General features: G+C 36.7%; 1 protein-coding gene across 1 annotated transcript in view; it reads left to right on the forward strand.

The window, feature by feature from the left end:
* The window catches only part of SLC26A7 (solute carrier family 26 member 7), a 127476-nt gene that overhangs the window by 95195 nt on the left and 14351 nt on the right, over positions 1-17930 (forward strand). The window contains exons 12-15 of the mRNA XM_058275714.2: positions 6098-6204; positions 7257-7323; positions 10960-11097; positions 14039-14087. Coding sequence (XP_058131697.1) covers positions 6098-6204; positions 7257-7323; positions 10960-11097; positions 14039-14087 — 361 coding nt within the window. The remainder of the gene's footprint in view (positions 1-6097; positions 6205-7256; positions 7324-10959; positions 11098-14038; positions 14088-17930) is intronic.

Below are 17930 nucleotides of genomic sequence, written 5' to 3' on the forward strand. Positions count from 1 at the left end.
AGACACTGTGAAAGAGAGCCATAAAGGCAAAGACACAGAAATAAATGTGAATGTGTTCAACTCAGAAAAATCAAGGAGCTCAACTGGAGTACAACATGAAGTGTGAAGGTGGGAGTAGTAGTGGATAAGGTTGGAAAAATTGTATTGTGAAAGGCAAGTATCTCCTACAAAGATTAAACTCCATGCTGAAGGCAATGAAGTGTCTTTGAAATTGGAAACATGAATAAAAATTAAATAAAAAAAAATTATGTATTAGAAAGGTCATTTGAGTAATTTGAGGAAGATGGATTGAACTAAGGAATCTGTACCAATTCAAACATTATTATAGTAATTCAGGCAAACAAATGAAGAAGGCCTGGACCATGGCTGAGACCATGACGTTTAAGAGGAGGGAATAGATATGAAAAATGTTAAGGAAATAGAATTAACTCTCACCACTGATTCATTATGTAAAGTAGATCAGGCTGCATTGACTTCTAAGTTTCTAGTTAGGAATATCGGTAAGATAATATGATTCATTGAGTTATAGAATATAGGAGATTCTATGGTTTGAATGAATTTAGTGATGACCTTTAGTCTTTAAAAGAATATGGGTTTTCCATCCCAGGTTATTTATATTGATTTCATCTCTTTGATTTCTGTATGTCATCGCCAAGTAGTTTTCCAAGAAAGGCTCATGTGTTTTATTTTCTCCAACCTATTGAATGATGAAAATGTCTGCCTGTTTTCATTTTATAATGGAAGGTTTGGGCTGAGTCTAAAATATTTGAGTTAAACTTACTGTGCCTCTAGACTTTGTAGACTTTGCATTATCTTGTGATATTGCAAGATAATGAAGAGGAATCTCAAGCTAACATATTTTTGTTTTTTATTTTGTGGCTTAATTTTCCTAACCGAAGCTTCAATGAAGTTCTCTCTTCTTGCTCATGAAGTTTTTTTTTCCTCTCCCCTTGCCCCCCCCTCCCTCCAAGTTGTCTGTTCTCTGTGTTCATTTGATGTGTTTTCTTCTTTGTCTGCTTCTGTTGTTATCAGCGGCACGGGAATCTGTGTTTCTTTTTGTTACGTCATCTTGATGCATCAGCTCTCCATGTGTGCAGCGCCATTCCTGGGCAGGCTGCACTTTCTTTCACGCTGGGTGACTCTCCTTACAGGGTGCACTCTGTGGGGTTCCCCTACGTGGGGGACACCCCTGCATGGCAGGGCACTCCTTGCGCGCATCAGCACTGCACATGGGTGCGCATCAGCACTCCACACGGGTCAAGGAGGCCCAGGGTTTGAACCACGGACCTCCCATGTGGTAGACGGATGCCCTAACCACTAGGCCAAGTCTGCTTCCACTCATGAAATTTAATGATGTTATTAGAATATTTCTTGTAGCTGAACACTACACTCCAAATTTCTTTGAGCATGGACCCACAACTTCTCTAATGAAAAAATAAAAGATAATCATCCCATGAAAAGAAAGGGAAAAAAAAAAACTGAAGAGCTACTGAAGAGCTGATTATTGATTTTCTGTAACCTCTGTCTAGAAACATGTTGTTAATAGAACTAATATATAACCACTGATACCTTATTTGTGTTGATTACTACATTGAAAACAAACTTCTTTGAGCATGGCATATCCTTTTGATCTCAGAATTAAGAATTACTTATGAGAATTTTCTTCTAATGTATCTTTGAATTTTTTTTGCAAATCCATATGTTCTCCTCTCCTTCACAAGAATTATGCATTTGCTGGTTTTCCTTGGTCTTTCTTCATATCTATCAATTCTGCCATGAATTTCTTGTGTGATTTGTCTGGGATATTTACTGTCCCTCTGAGTATGCATTCCCAGTTGTGATGATCCAATTTTTCAGCTTTAAAGATGGCTTCATCTCTGCACTGTTTTTATTACTATTCAACTTCTTTCCTAAGTTCTTCCAGCTTACTGTTCATCTCCTTTAGATTTTTTATACAGTATTTCTTCTTCAAATCTTTGTATATCTTTTTGAGTGTTTTTTTTTTTTCCTGAGATGATACTGCCCGTTACTTGTCCACAACTATTTCGTTAATTTATTTCTCTCATTTCTCTTTTTCTGTGAAAGAGGACTTGGTGATCCCTTTGTGGTTATTATGCATTTTAATCGACCTAGCTATTTGCTGAAAAATAATGTGGGGAGGGCAGGAGGTAAGAAGTAAGCTGGAGTAACCCATAGCTTTCATTTAGGACTGTGTTCCAGAGATTTGCCTCTAGGTGAAGCAAAGCCTTACAAATCACAAATAACATGAAACTTGCTGTCTCTTTTCCCTTCACCTCTAGCAGAGTCTTTTGGTCATAAAACTAGGTTTTAAGCGATACATATGGTGTTTCACCTTCATTGATATTTTCTGGTATCAAACTAAGTATCTCCAGTTACATTTCCTACTCTGCCAGTGGCCCACCCTTACTGCTAAAACTTTAAGCTCCTATCAAAAGATAATTATATAGGATTTTCAGGACTGTGACATTAATGAGGAAAACTATAATTAATTGAACTCTAAGGAGGGAGGCTTTTGTCAAATTTGTGTCCTTCCTGACTACAATCCAAAGTTCACCATATCTGGCAAGGATGCATCATATTTTGTAGTTAGGAGTCATGGCTTTGTTCTTGCTTTCCCCAAAATATTCTTCTTTATGTTGCTTTTGGTGAATTTTAATAATGGGGAATAGAATAAAAATGCCAATTAATATACTTTCTAAATCTGAAATCCAAATCCATGTTGAGAAAGGTAATTCCAGTAGCAGTGTGGCAAACGATTTTATAGTGCAGATAACAAAATTACACATAAATAGAAAACTATCAAAATAATCTACACAATCTACATAGTAAGGTATAAACTAAGGTATCATCAGTGAAAAGGGAAGGAATGGTTTGAGAGATTTTTAATTAATAATTTACAGGACTCAGGAAATGATTTAACAAGGAGATAAAAAAAGGAAAAGAGTAAAATATGCCTCTAAGGATTCTTGTTATTGTATCTTGAAGAATACTGGTGTTATAACTGAAGGTAAACAGAGGAAGAGCAGATTTGGGGGGGTAGGTGGAGTTAATAAGTTTGTATTTGAACATGTTGAGCTTAGAGATGTTTGATAGTTTGAAAAACACTTTAGTAGCTCAAAATTGGTAGCTTTGTTTCTAGACAATAGTTGAAAACTTGGCATAGATACTATGGTGCGGGCAAAGAGAAAAGTCAAGAAAGGTGGTGTGGCTATAGCAACTACATGATGATTTAGTGGAACATTGAGTTTAGCTTGACAATGACCTCTTATGTTTGAGGTGGTCAGATCTGTCTTAGAGATTACTTAGAAGCCACAGATTGCTGGGATATGATCTGGATATAACATTAGGAGTCAGAACATGATACAGACTTTTGTGTGGATATAGGCTAAGTTATATCCAGTATTATATTCAATAGATAGAAATGCCTAGAATGGAGCTAGGGTCACCAGAGATACAATTTTAAGGGTGGAAAATTTAGGATGTTTAAGTAACCATCACATGAAAATTAAGAAACTTTTCAAATTTCTCTCTATATTTTTTTCCGTTTAATGATAAATTTACTTTGAGTTGTAGGTCATTCTTCTCTGAAGTAATGAAGAAATAGGGACCCAAAATGAAGACCTTACTCATAAGCTCAGAACTCAGTTTGAGTAGCTGAACAGGAGGGGGGAAATTCAGACCTACATAAATTCAACAATGTGGGCCAGTAACCAAAACAGCTAGAATAACAGGGGGGTCAGGGGAGCTGACATTTCCATGATACGTTTTCCGTAAAGAACAATGGCTATGCGTCCCTACTTGAGGTCAAATTTGGGGTTAGTTTGTGGTTGGGGCTGTGAGTGCCAAACAGGGAAGGGACCAAGTAGGAACACAATGAAAAAACAGAGACCCAGGAGCTCACTAGTTCCTGATAACTGTGACAACCAACATTTGGATCTTTACAGGAATTGTTACAGAATAATGTTGGGACTTATTCTAACCACTAGAACTATTTACTGATCTCTGTTATTAATTTCCAGTGATTTTTTTTTTCAAAACTATAAATGTATCCCCACGAAATAATTAAGCACTTGGAGAGCCTGGCTTATAATTGATGATGTTGTGGGATAGTAAATAAAGTTTAAAAATAGAACCAGATGGTACCAAAATTTGGGGTTGCTCAGATAAATTATGACTTCCAGACTCTCTTGTTCTTTAAATGGCTGGCAACAGGATCCATTGTCCCCCTCTCCTACTGAATCATGGAAGTTGACCAAGAGGGATTAGACTTATAAAGCTTAGTAAGGTCTTACACTGCCACATTCATTCAGATTCAGTCAGCAGTGGGGGATGAGTAAGAATCAATGATCATAGAAAAAGTAATGATCAAAAACTTGCAGCATTATTGTGTATATGTGTGTACACACACACACAGACAATATAGTGTAATACATTAGAAAAGGAAATAAATCATACTGTATAAAGATGGAAGTTTCAAATGACTATCTATTCCAGAATATTTATTTCTTCTATATCTAAAGGAATTTTAAAGACAAAAAAATCCGTCAATTTGCTTTCAAGGACTCAGCTTTTCAAAATACCCCCTTATTAAGTACCACTCAAGTTCAGTGTAGATAAACAATATAGACAAAGGAGAAACATTTCAAGTAAAAATACCCTTTAGAAATATTTGTTTCAAACCTGTCTGAAAAAAAAACCCTACAATGCCATACACCAAGATTCTATGCTATTTTTAGATTACATAGAAGTTTCTAACTCTTTGATTTGCACATGGAGTTGTATTATACTGTTGTAGACTTTTTTTTTTTAACTCCCCCGCCCTTGTGGCTTTTTGTGGGCTCTTTGCTCTCTGTGTCCATTTGCTGTGCGTTCCTCTGTGTCTATTTATTTTATGTATTTCCCCTCCCCCTCTTGTGGCTTGCTTGCTGTCTGCTCTCTGCTTTCATTGCTACATTCTTTTGTGTTTTGTTTTTTTTTTTTTGCTTGTCTCTCCCTCTCTGTTGTGCCACCTTGCTGAGTTGGCCCTCCATGGCATTTGCAGGCTGGGCAGCTCTCAGCACACAGGTGAGCATGCCCCCACAAGGAGGCACTGGGCAGCGAACCCAGGGCCTCCCATATGGTAGTCAGGAGCCCAACTGATTGAGCCACAGCTGCTTCCCTGTTGTAGATGTTTTAATCCAGCTACTGGACAGAGAAGAATCAATTACAATTGTATATATAGGCAAAGTGTTATAGGTAATTTGGAGGGAAAGAGAGGGTTTGAAATTTTCTTGGTCTGCTATTTGATGAATGTAGGGATTTTTGTTGAAAATCTCACCTTGATTTCACAAATTATCTTGCTTCTAAAGATATTTTTTCCAGCAATATGTTTAGTAATGTCAACTATAATAAAATATCTTGTTGCCGATTGTAATTTCAGGTGGTGGCAAAAGTGCAATAACTTTGGAATTCCAACTAAAGGAGAAATAGAGTTTCTTACAATCTTTTTGAAAGGTCTCTCAGTTGGCCTTAATATTTAGCTTTCACAATAAGCATCCTTTTGCAGATAAAATTATAATGATTTTTTACTAACAGTTGATCTGAACTGGCATTGAGAACTTTGTTAGTTTCAGCAATTTTAACATTAAGCTTTGAGAACTTTATATTGTAATAAACTACATTAGTTATTTTTATGGCAATCCTAGAAAACAGTATTGTCACGAATGACCAGAAATCTGCAAACAATTGCTTGTAATAGCATTATATTAAATGAGAAAGCAGCGAGAAGCTATGGCATGCTTTTGAACTACATGCATCTGCTACTTACAGATTTTAAGTATAGTGTTTGTTGTGGACTGAACTAAGCACTGGTAGTGTCTAGAAATAAAGAAAGGAAACTTTCTCTTTTCTGCCACTGGGAGTCTAATAGAGCCAGGATTCATTTCTATGTTCCTGGATTTCCATTTTGCCACTTCTTAAATAATTCTTCCAGAGAGATTTGGTCACAGGAATATTATAGAATAAGATTGTGAGGGATTTAAAAATCATAAGAAAGATGGGAATGCCAAAGGACCCACAACTTTTGTTTCTCTTTCAGGGCATATGGGTTAGCACCTATGTATTTACTATATGTTTTGCTGCCAATGTGGGACTGCTGTTTGGTGTTGTCTGCACCATAGCAATAGTGATTGGACGCTTCCCAAGGTAAGGTGTTATTTAAAGGCTCTGTTTATTCTGACATGACAGCAGTGTATATGGTGTTGCCTTTTGCTTTTATTTCTGTGTAATGTATAGTACAACAGTTTCATATTTTACTTGGTATCAGAGAATTAGAAGCGTAAAGATAAATTGTTTTATCTACACATAACATATGACAGTGTTGCTCTTTATGAAGAAAAATATCTTGTCAATACTATAAAATAGAATATTTAAAACTTATTAGAGTCAGTAAATTAAATTAGTTCATTAACTCTATCGTACAACTACTTTTTTTTTACTTAAGTAAAGAGATCTAGTATCCAATGTCAATGAGATACAAACCATACAGCAACATCATCTGGAAAATTAAATAATTAAAATAAATTTTATTTTTCAGAAACCAGATTAATCTATCATCTATTGGTCTACCTATCTATTTATCTATCTATGTATCTACTTTTTATGGATAATTTGTTGTGGTACATGCTCTCTCTATTTGTCTTTTAACGAATGTCTCTAAACCATTCAACCATTCTGACCAGCCTTCTCTCTGCTTTCTCACTACTCATCATGTGATAATCCTTCTACTTACTTCTCATCTTCTTCTCAAAATAATATATATGTAAAATTTTTATCTCTATAGATTTTATCTTTATGGAATACCTGTGTAGATTCATCATTATCAAGACCCTCTTGCCATTGATTTCTTCTTTACTTCCTTTACCCTGAAATAAGATTTTGCTAGACACTACTCTCTAGCCTTTTGTTTTTCTATGAATCTTCTTTACTAACCTACCTCTTGTAGCTTGGAGATATGGGGCCTGAGAACCCAAATGAAGTTAATTATATTTGTTAATCTCCACTTAGATGCCTCCTTTGTTATGCTCTGTTCTGAGGATCCCAGAGTTAAATAGATCTTCCAAAGTTTTATGAACAGATGGGTTATAGACATTTTGATTGTTCAGATAAAACAAAAGATTTATCCTTTTTGTTTCTTCATTGTTGATGTAGTGATTAGAAAATGACCTGTTTTATTTTTCTGTCTGCCTTAATTCCAGAGCAAAGACTCTGAGTATAAAAAACATGAAAGAAATGGAATTTAAAGTGAAGGCAGAAACGGATGGTGTAAGTTTACCTTCCTTTTTCCTCATGCAATTATTGCTATTTTTGTGGGTTAGACAGTTTTAAGATATTGTAAGAAGATAAATAATAACACTTAGAAGACAGTGATTCTATTTTTAATTAGGTATAAACTTTGAATGGTATATATGTATATATATATACACATTTATGGTGAGCAACATGCAACAACTCAATAGACCAAAAATATCCTTGTATTAGCATTCAGATAAGACTATATCATGGCACTACAGTTCACAGTTTCACTATGGCCCATATTAGTTCAGGCATCTGGAAACTTCCTTTCTATTACTAAGTTTTATAAATAATCAAACCAAACTAATAGTCTATACTGAATTAGATCATGGAAGGAAATAAAGCAAAACTGGTTCTTGGTATTGTTTATCTATATATTTTTTTAACTAAGTCAATGAAATTGTATCATTATCAGCAGGTAAGGATGTCCAGTGGCTATGGAATGCCAATGGGATTGGCCTTGTGCACAGTGGAAAAATTGCTAAGGAAATAACTTACATAAATTGTCTTGTCCAGCCCGTGTCTAGGCAGGCTAATTATGTTTGAGATCTAGTTTCTTGTTCTAAGGGATGGCCAAAGCAATTTACAGTGTTGATCTGAATTTTTTGCCAGTTAAAAAAACTGCTTTCACTTTTAAACTGCTTTATAAATTTAACCTATTTTTCTTTAATTTTTGTATTTGCTTGTTTCTATTCTTCAGTGATCCCCCTCAGAACAGAGAGAACTGGCCTCTCTCCAGAAGGACCAACATCAGGGTCCCTCCAACTAGACTGGATATAGGAAGTAGGCAGTAGCACTGGGAGTCCTTCCGTGACACCCAGGGCTTGTGAAAAAGAATAGCTATGTTTTTATAGGTATGGAAAGGTTTGCTTCACAGAGTTCAGAGTCTTTGAGGGTGTTTCAGGCTCAAGTTTTTCATCAAGGTCGCCTTTCTTTTCTTTTCTACTCCTTTCTCTTCTTTCCTTTAAACCTCCCTGGGAATTTGGTGCTTGTGCAAAGCCTCAGACTGACTTTCTGGGCCCCAAACACCTCTGTGTATCCACACCATGGGTGCAGCTACATGCTTTAGCCTGGGTATCCTTACCTTTGATATGGAATTGAACCTTGGGTTTCAGTGTTTTTCAACTTAAAAATGACCGGTTAATCAATTCTGTCTAACCCTTACCTCATCTCTGGCTGAGGAAGAGAAAGAGAGGATTAGTAGGAAGATGAAAATATTGACACATCTTTACCTCTACAAGTCTTAATTGGCTCCAGTCTAGTCAACCCACCAAAATAATGAATAACTGTCACATGAAAATTTTAATTTTACTAGGATATTACATATCACTAGTTATTTAATGTTTTGAATCAGAAATAAAAGGGGAAAACCTACTAAGATAGAGCAAGAGTTGAATATGAGCTGTTAGGTGGAATTTCCAGCTAATTTAAATAAAACAAAGTACAAAGGTGATCTTTCATTCTTCTCCATTCATAGACCCTTTGTCCCCTCCTTCATACAAAAACCCACTCCTGATCTGGGAGATCTCTTCCCACACAATGAATTCAATCCCATTGGGAATTTCTTTTCTGGAATAAATTGAATATTCTTTAACATATACTTATAATCTTTCTTATTAACTTAAAAAATACTGGCACAATCATGTGGTATAATTAATAGGTCAATCTAAGTATTAGTGCTTTATAATAATTAAATAGAACCAGCCCAACGTTTGATGTTTTATTTTTTGTTTTTAAGAGGTTTATTCCTAACTAAAAGTTAATTTATCACCTTACTAGTTTACCATGGCTACCATAACACATTGTCACAAACTGGATGATTCTGGGAACTGGAAGACCAGAAGCAAAGTGTCATCAGGGCTTTGCTCTCTGAAGGCTCTAGAGAAGACTCCTTCCTTGCCTTTTCCAGTTTCTTTTTTTTCAATTCCTAGCAATTTTTGGTATTCCTTGACTTGTAGACACATCAGTTCCAGTCTCTGTCTCTGATGTCATGTGCTGTCCTCATGTCTGTGTCTCTTTTGCTCACCAGTCATACTGGATTAGAGCCCACCCGAATTGGTACTAGCTCATCTTTTTAAAAAAAATTTCTCTCCCCATTCCTCCCCTCTCCCCCCCAGTTGTCTGCTCTCTGTGTCCATTTGCTGTGTGTTCTTCTGTGACCACTTCTATCCTTATCAGCGGCACCGGGAATCTGTGTTGCTTTTTGTTGCGTCATCTTGTGTCAGCTCTCCATGTGTGCAGCACCATTCTTGGGCAAGCTGCACTTTCTTTCGTGCTGGGCATCTCTCCTTATGGGGCACACTCCTTGCACGTGAGGCTCCCCTACGTGGGGGACACCCCTGGGTGGCAGGGCACTCCTTGTGCGCATCAGCACTGCGCATGGGCCAGCTCCACATGGGTCAAGGAGGCCCGGGATTTGCACCGCAGGCCTCCCATGTGGTAGGCAGACACCCTATCCATTGGGCCAAGTCTGTTTCCCTAGCTCATCTTAATTTAAATATATCTGAAAATATCTTATTTCAAAATAAGGTTACATTCAAAGGTACCATGGGTTAGTACTACAGCATATCTTTTTGCCAGAACACAATTAACAGCAATTAAGGTTTTTTTTCCCTTCTCTTGGGTTATTCACAGTGAATCTCACTTTCTAGTGTTCAGTCAGTTTTGTAGTTTTTGAAGTTTTTGAGAGTATCTAATTGAATTATCTACCTCATTTAAAGATGAGGACTGATGTTAAATAAATTGTCCAAATTCATGGATCTAATATTTTCTTTTGCCTTTCTTTCTTCTGCTTGTATGCATTGCTGTTCTCTGCATCTTCTTTTCTATGTGAATTCTAAAGCCTGAGGAATATTGCTTTCTTTAGTTGGTACAGAATTATATCATAGACTTTACCATTGTCTCAATTTCTAGGTCAGACCTCTGTCTCAGGCAGTTTTAGGTGTCCACCACTAATCTCTGCCAGGAAGACTGGGGGGCAACATGGCAAAGCCTTTTGTGTTGAAAGTTTGCCTTCTCCTTTACTGCATCTCTCATCCACCTCCTGGAAATCCAATGGGCCTAGGCCTGCCCAAAGTGAAATTATATTCCTGATATTACCTATCTTTTTCTTTCTCTCATTAGGACTATTAGTCATGGGTAGGATTATATTTCAGACAGAAGAAATGGTATGTCCTTATGAGGTGAAAGGCTGACAGTTGACCCTTCAGGACACCTTTTCATCTTTCTGAAATATTGGTGGTTAAGTAAATTGATTTGTAACTAATAGCCTGAGTGGGAGAGGCGCTTTTGTAAGAGAGTTCATCCTTGTACTCCTTGGATAGTCTATACAACTGCCTCCCTCAGCCATTCAGTAGGAATACGGGTCACTGCCTGAAAACTGCAGATGTGTCTTATGGTCATTGATGTTCTTAGTGAAACTTAAGTACTATTTTCCCTTAAGAACCATGATAGTATATAACATCTAAATAAAATTTAATAATTAAAATGTTAGCTAAGAGATTGCTCACACAGTTGGATGACATTTGGATTTGTTTGATTTAGACTCATTGAATATCTTATGTTTTAATTCAGAGCTCTGCATCTATTCCTTCTCTTTTCCAAAAGGAAACCCTGCAACAGGTGAAAATTATCTCAATAAACAACCCACTTGTTTTCCTGAATGCAAAGAAGTTTCATAATGATCTAATGAATATAATCCAAAATGAAAATGCCAGCAACCAGCCACTCGATGATATCAGCAAGGTAGGATCTACTGTTTCTCGATTAAAAAGTCATACTACAGGTAATCTCACATCTTGATTCTGAGAATTGTATAATGTAAATATGATGCACTATAAAAGTGATTGGAGACATCTCCACCCAGCAAAACTTAATATTGTATTATACTCTCTATATACTATTCTCTGAGGAAGTGGGGATAAACCCTTGTTTAGATTGATTAAATGGGTGGTCTAGTTTAGCATGGAGGCTTTTGGGGGCTCTCATATTATTCTTGTCACATACTGCCTGTCCGGAGTATCTTCCTCTTGTTTCAAAGTCTTTGCATTTGGTAAAAGTTGAGTTTTAAAGTAAGGCATCTGCGTCCATTGATAACTACTATAACTGTGTCCCCTCTACCATGCTCTGCACGGTGGTCTTATAATTCTCTGTCTTGAACCCCAGTGCTCTGATATCGCCTCTGTTCTCTTCCCCAGTGGCTGCATCTTCAATAGCAGGTGACAATGGGAACAACATTTGAAACATCCCAGGACAAAGAGAATCATGTCCTATTTGATACACAAACTGAAAGTCTTCCCTGTTTTGTTATACTGGGCCTGTCCTGTACATAATCCTTAAATATTTCCCTGGAGGCAGAAGCTTAGGAAGATCTCAGGGGCACTGGTATTTGATGGATCCATGCACAATACTGTATAGAACACAAATAAATAATACCAATCACCATTTTGTAGCTTCACTATTCATGAAAACTTTTGGCCTGTTGTTTATACAAATTTTCATTTGCTCAGACAAGGTTGTTTTAAACTTAGAAGTAGATTTTATTTTTTTAGAATAGTTTTAGACCTATAGAAAAATTGAGAAAATAGTACAGAATTCCCCTATTCTCCATACCCAATTTTCCTGTTATTGACATTTTACCTTAGTGTGGTACATTTGTTACAATCAATGAACCAATACTGGTACATTATCATGAATTAAAAGTGATAATTTATTCATATCTCTTTAGTTTTTCCCAAATGTTCTTTTTTAAATTTCTTTTCCCTTCCCCACCCCACCTCCCAGTTGTCTGCTCTCTGTGTCCTTCGCTGTGTGTTCTTCTGTATTCTCGTATTCTTGTCAGCAACACCCAGAATCGGTCTCTTTTTGTTGCATCATCTTGCTGCGTCAGCTCTCCATATGTGCAGCGCCACTCCTGGACAGTCTGCACTTTGTTTGCACTGGGTGGCTTTCCTTACGGGGTGCGCTCCTTGCGCATGGGGCTCCCCTACACGGGGACACCCCTGTGTGACACGGCACTCCTTGCATGCATCAGCACTGCGCATGGGCCAGCTCATCACACAGGTCAGGAGGTACTGGGTTTGAACCTTGGACTTCCCATGTGGTAGGTGGATGCTCTATCTTTTGAGCCAAATCCGCTTCCCTAATGTTCTTTTTGCGTTCCTAGATCCCATCCAGGATACAGTGTCACATTTGAATGTCGTTTCTCCTTAGGCTCCTCTTGGCCCTGACACTTTCTGAGACATTTCTTGTTTTTGATGATCTTGACAGTTTTGAGGAGTGCTGGTCAGCTATATTGTACCTTGTTCCTCTATTGGAATTTCTTGATGCTTTTCACATGGTTAGACTGGGGTGATGGGTTTGGGGGAGGAAGACTACAGAGGTGGAGTTTTCATCACATCATGTCAAGGGTACATACTATCTACATGATGTAATGTTAGTCTTTAGCACCTGGTTGAGGTAGTGCATCAGGTTTCTTCACTGTAAAATTACTCTCCCATGCTCCATCCCCATCCATATCTAAATACATTATTTGGAATTCTTCAAATGGGAGGTTTCAGACAAGGTATTTTTCACGGGAGGGAAAGGAAACTCACCTTCATTGGATGCCTCCTAGGGGCTGAACACTTTACCTACACTACCCAACTTAATCATCATCAGCCCAATAACATAACTTAACTTAAAAGGAAGGTTGACACTTAGAAATGCAAAATAACGTGGTGGGAATTGTACAATTGTACAATTAAAAACTGTCAAAGCCAGATTTGAAATATACAAGCTGCACCATTGGGTATCAGGAAGAGAAAACAGTTAAAGTTTCCCTAGTCAGTCTTTAAGATTAAACACTGATTTCCTGGGGAAAGTATTGTTATGTAATGGTTAGGATCATGAGGTTTTGAATGAGAATAAATTTTGGCCTTAGCCAGGCTCTTTCTAGCTTTGAGACTTTGGTCAAGTTCTTTAACCTTTCCAAGCTTTAGTTTTCTCATATGGAAAATGAGATTAATAACTTTATAGGATTATTCTAAAGATTCAGTGATTAATGTAAAGTCTTTAGTATATAGTAAGTACTCAAAAAATATCATCAGTAACAACAATAACAATAATACATTAATACATTATTTAAGTAGTAAGTAGCATGTGATCTCATTAGAGGCATCAATTTTTGGCGATTTCAGACAAGTTTAACTGTACAGAACATTTTCATTCTCCAGTATTTCCATAAATCAGGAAGTGTTTCTCAGGCACATTTTCATGGAGAAACACATGGGCATTTATCTTTTGTGCTAATATTAAATATATGTTAAGTATCACTCTGTCACAGAATGCTGTGTAAAGAGGTTAATTCCTGACTGGATATGCTACATGAAAAATACATGCAAATGTTCAATTTCTGGTAAAAAATCAAAACAAGCTTAATCTTGCAGTAAATATTCTAAAAAAAAACAGTCTGACGATAATACAAATCATCAACTGAACAGATGTATACTTATAACTAATGATCATTTTATGATTTTAAATTTGTTTTATATATATATTCTGAAAAAAGCTAATGAAAAGCAATTATCAGAGACTAATATTGGGTAGTTATTTGTTATTCTTTATGGAGAAAAGAGTGATATACTGTTTTCAGGGACAAAAAAATAATTTTATAACATTATTCTTTCTACATTTGTTTTCATTTCAGTGTGAACAAAACACATTGCTCAATTCTCTATCCAATGGCAACTGCAATGGTGAGTTAGCTACCAGGAGTGGGGGGCGGGGAGAGAAGATTTTTAAGTGTTCTGACTTGAAAATAACCAGAGAATGCAATCTTCTTCCCTACTTCCTCTCCCTCTCCCTCTCCCTCCCCTTCTCCACTTCCCCATCTCTTCTCTCTCCGATCCTTCCACCCTTCTTCCTACTTCTCCTCCTTCTCCCCATTTTCTTCTACCTCTTCTCCCTCCTTCTTCTCTTTTTCCTCTGCCTCTTCCCGATAACCTCCTCCGCTTCTTCCTCCTCTTCCTCTTTCTTCTTTTCTGCCTCCTTCTCCTTCCTAATCCTAGTTCTCTCTTGGGTGGACAGATGGAAGAGACTGTCTGACTCTTATTGTCTCTCTGATGACCATAAACTGAACTATAACACAAGCTTAATTCATTTCAAGCAATGTATATTATACAGTATAGGTTTCTGACCACGATGGAATTAGTTATTCATAACAGAAAGAAATTTAAAACTAAAAGACAACATGAAAGCCCCCATAAGTTTGAAAATTAGGAAACACTCTTTGAAATTACATTTCCTTTAAAGAAGAAATCATATTGAGAAAAGAGAAAAAAGTAACTAAAGAATAAGAAAAATGCTGCATATCAAAACGTATAGAGTATAGCTAAAGCTATGCTTAAAGGAAAATTTATATATTAAACTCCATATATTAGAAAAAAGACTGTAAATTAGTAATTTATCCATACATATCAAGAAGTTAAAAGTATAAAATGAACCTAAGGAAAATAAAAGGGGGTAACAAAGGTAGAGGTAGAAATTAATGAAATAATTTATAATTGAGAGGATCAACAAAGCCCTAATTTGGTATTTGTAAAGAATAATAAAATTATTAGATATCAATCAAGACTGATTAAGAAAAAAGAAATAAGGCACAAGTAGCAAACACCAAAAACAAAGCAAAAAGTAATATCACTATAGATTTCACATGCAAAAAAAAATAGTATTCCTATCTTGATGCCAAAAAATGGAAAATTTAGATGAAATGACAAATTCCTAGTAACAACTTCACAGAACTGATTTAAAAGGTAAAAACCTCCTATCAAATTTTCTATAACCTCTCAAAAATTAACTCATTAATCTCAAATCTTCACACACAAGATTTTTCATACACAGGTATCTGTACCAGTGAATTTTACCGCAGTCAAAGGAGAAACATTAAAAAATTTACACAAAATCTTCATAAGAATAGGAAATGACATATTTCCCTAATGTTATGAGATTGACATGACCTTGAAACCAATACCTGATATGATCAGAGGGAAAATAAAATGATAGGCCACTTTTGTTCATGAACATACATTCTACACTAAATCTTAGGCAATTGATCTAAATATTTGTGTGTGTAGTATATGTGTGTATATCTATAGTCATGACTGGATTAAAGAAGGAAAACCCCTTTGAAAATATCAGAAGTAAAAAATGCAGATGCTAAAATTCAATATCTATCATAATAAAAACTCTTAGCAATAGAATTGAATTATCATGTCTACTTTTACCACCGTTATTCAGCATAGTATTGACAGTCTTAGTGTAGTAAGATAAAGAAAAAGATTTAAAACACATAAGGATTGGAAAGAAATTTATACAACTCTCATTCACAGATGAAAACGTGTGTAAAAATTTAAATGTACTCTATCGGAATACCTAAGAATTTAGCAAGGTTTCTTTGCATTCATGGATTCCACTCGGATGTCAACTTCTCTAGTCTTTTCTGACCTCTTTGAAAATGTACTTTCTCCTACCTTGTGCTCTGACAGAATCTTATATAATATTGGTATAGTTCTTACTCAAAGATAACATAAGTGTCTTCCTCTCCTGATAAACTGAAACCTTTAGCTAGATCAGGCCTACTTTTTTTTTTTTTACTTATTTTAATTTTTAAAAAAAATTTCTCCCCACCCACTTGTTGTTTTGCACTTGCTGTGTCTGTTCGTCTTCTTTGTTTCTTTAAGAGGCACTAGGAGCCAAATCCAAGATCTCTGATGTGGAAGGGAAGAGCCTAATCACTTGAGCCACCTCCACTCCCTGCTTTGTTGTAATCTCATTATGTTTTTCCTCCCCATGTCTCTTTTTGCATCATCTTGTTGCATCAGCTCACTGTACCTGCCCACTGCACCAGCTTGCTGTCTTCTTTAGGAGACACTGGGAACCTCTGCTCCCTGCTTTATTGGGTCTCTCATTATGTTTTTTCTTCTTGTGTCTCTTCTTGTGTCAGCTTGCCATGCCTGCTCATCATGCCAGCTCTCTGTCTTCTTTAGGAGGCACCAGGAACTGAACCAGGGACCTCCCATATGGTAGACAGGAGCCCAATCACTTGAGCCACATCTGCTTCCCCAGGTCTATTTTTGTATATAAAAGTGGCAAGATTTAATAAGTGAAGACATTTAAATATAAAAGTAGCTGATTACGATGGGACCTTTTGCTATATACCTGTGATGGCTTGGGTACCAGCGACCCTTTTAAAGTAGTCAAAACTGGTTGATCAGAATATTTTTTCCAGCATCCTCATCTCCCTCCATCCCGTGATGCACCAAGATATCCTGGGTCCTCCATTCTCTCCCTCTTGTTGAGTAACACCATTCTGCTCTCACTTCCCTGTGCTTAAAAATTAAAGCACATGTTAAGGGAAGTGGATGTGGCTCAAATGGTTGGACTCCCATCTACCATACAGGAGGTCCCAGGTTCACTTCCCGGGGCTTCCTGGTGAAAATGAGTTAGCTTGCATGGAGAGCTGGCCTGCGCAGAGAGTGCTCACGCAGAGAGCTGACCCATGCAGAGAGCTGACCCGCACAGAGATTTGTGCAACAAGATGACACAACAAAGGAGACACAGAGGAAGGATAATGGGAGATCAGTGAGCCAGGCAGCTGAGGTGTCTCAAGTGGTTGAGTGCCTCTCCCCCACATCAAAAGTACCAGGAACAGTTCTTGCTGACTCCTGAAAGAGAAGACGAGAAGAGAAGACAAGCAGACACAGAGAGCAGACAACAAGTGCAAAAACACAAGGGGGAAGAGGGATAAAAAAAACAAAGCACATGTCAAGATGGCTGTTGTTCTTGATGTCACCTCCCACTTTAATTACTGGCAACTCTAACTCTTGGTTTCACTTCTTTCACTTTTCCACTTCTCTGAGTCTGATGCTGTCCTTAATCATGTTCAAAATTCAGTTACATTGAATGAATGAATGAATAAATGAGATAGATGCTCAGTCACATATGCACATGTTTTCCAAAAATAGTACTGTGGCATGTCCTAAATATTTCCTATCTCCTTGTTTTCTTGAGAAATTAGAGAAGATGTAAATCTGCTTCTGAATAGTTAATTGATATCAACAGAAAATGCCTTCTTTTAAAAAATTATGAGTGACTCACAGACTGTAAAGAATCTTTTGAAGTATATAGAAAGCACTCCTAAATTATGCAAATATGAATACTTTTTAATTAAAGAAGTTAATGAATATTCACAGGAATGAGCTGGCTTTCACAGTCTGGAGTTAATTACCCACCCACACCTGATGGTTAATTTCTTTCTGAAATGTTTTTTGTAGATAAAGTCTATCATTTACCACATCCCACATGGATCGAGATTTAGCTGCCTCCTTTGCACATGCTCCAAGCTTACATCATTTTGCCTAAGGCAGGATATTAGCTGTGCATTCACTTTATTCTTTTCTAGGACGATGTGATTTTTATTGCATTGGTTGATTTACTTAGGAGCTTAGAACACAAGTTTATAGCCATAAAATTAGTACAATGACAGAAAAGAGAGGTTATGGTGTAAAAGAAAATTTCCCTTACTTTTGAAAAGATTTCAG

This window comes from Dasypus novemcinctus, chromosome 14 (assembly GCF_030445035.2).
Source record: "Dasypus novemcinctus isolate mDasNov1 chromosome 14, mDasNov1.1.hap2, whole genome shotgun sequence".
Lineage (NCBI taxonomy): Eukaryota > Metazoa > Chordata > Mammalia > Cingulata > Dasypodidae > Dasypus > Dasypus novemcinctus.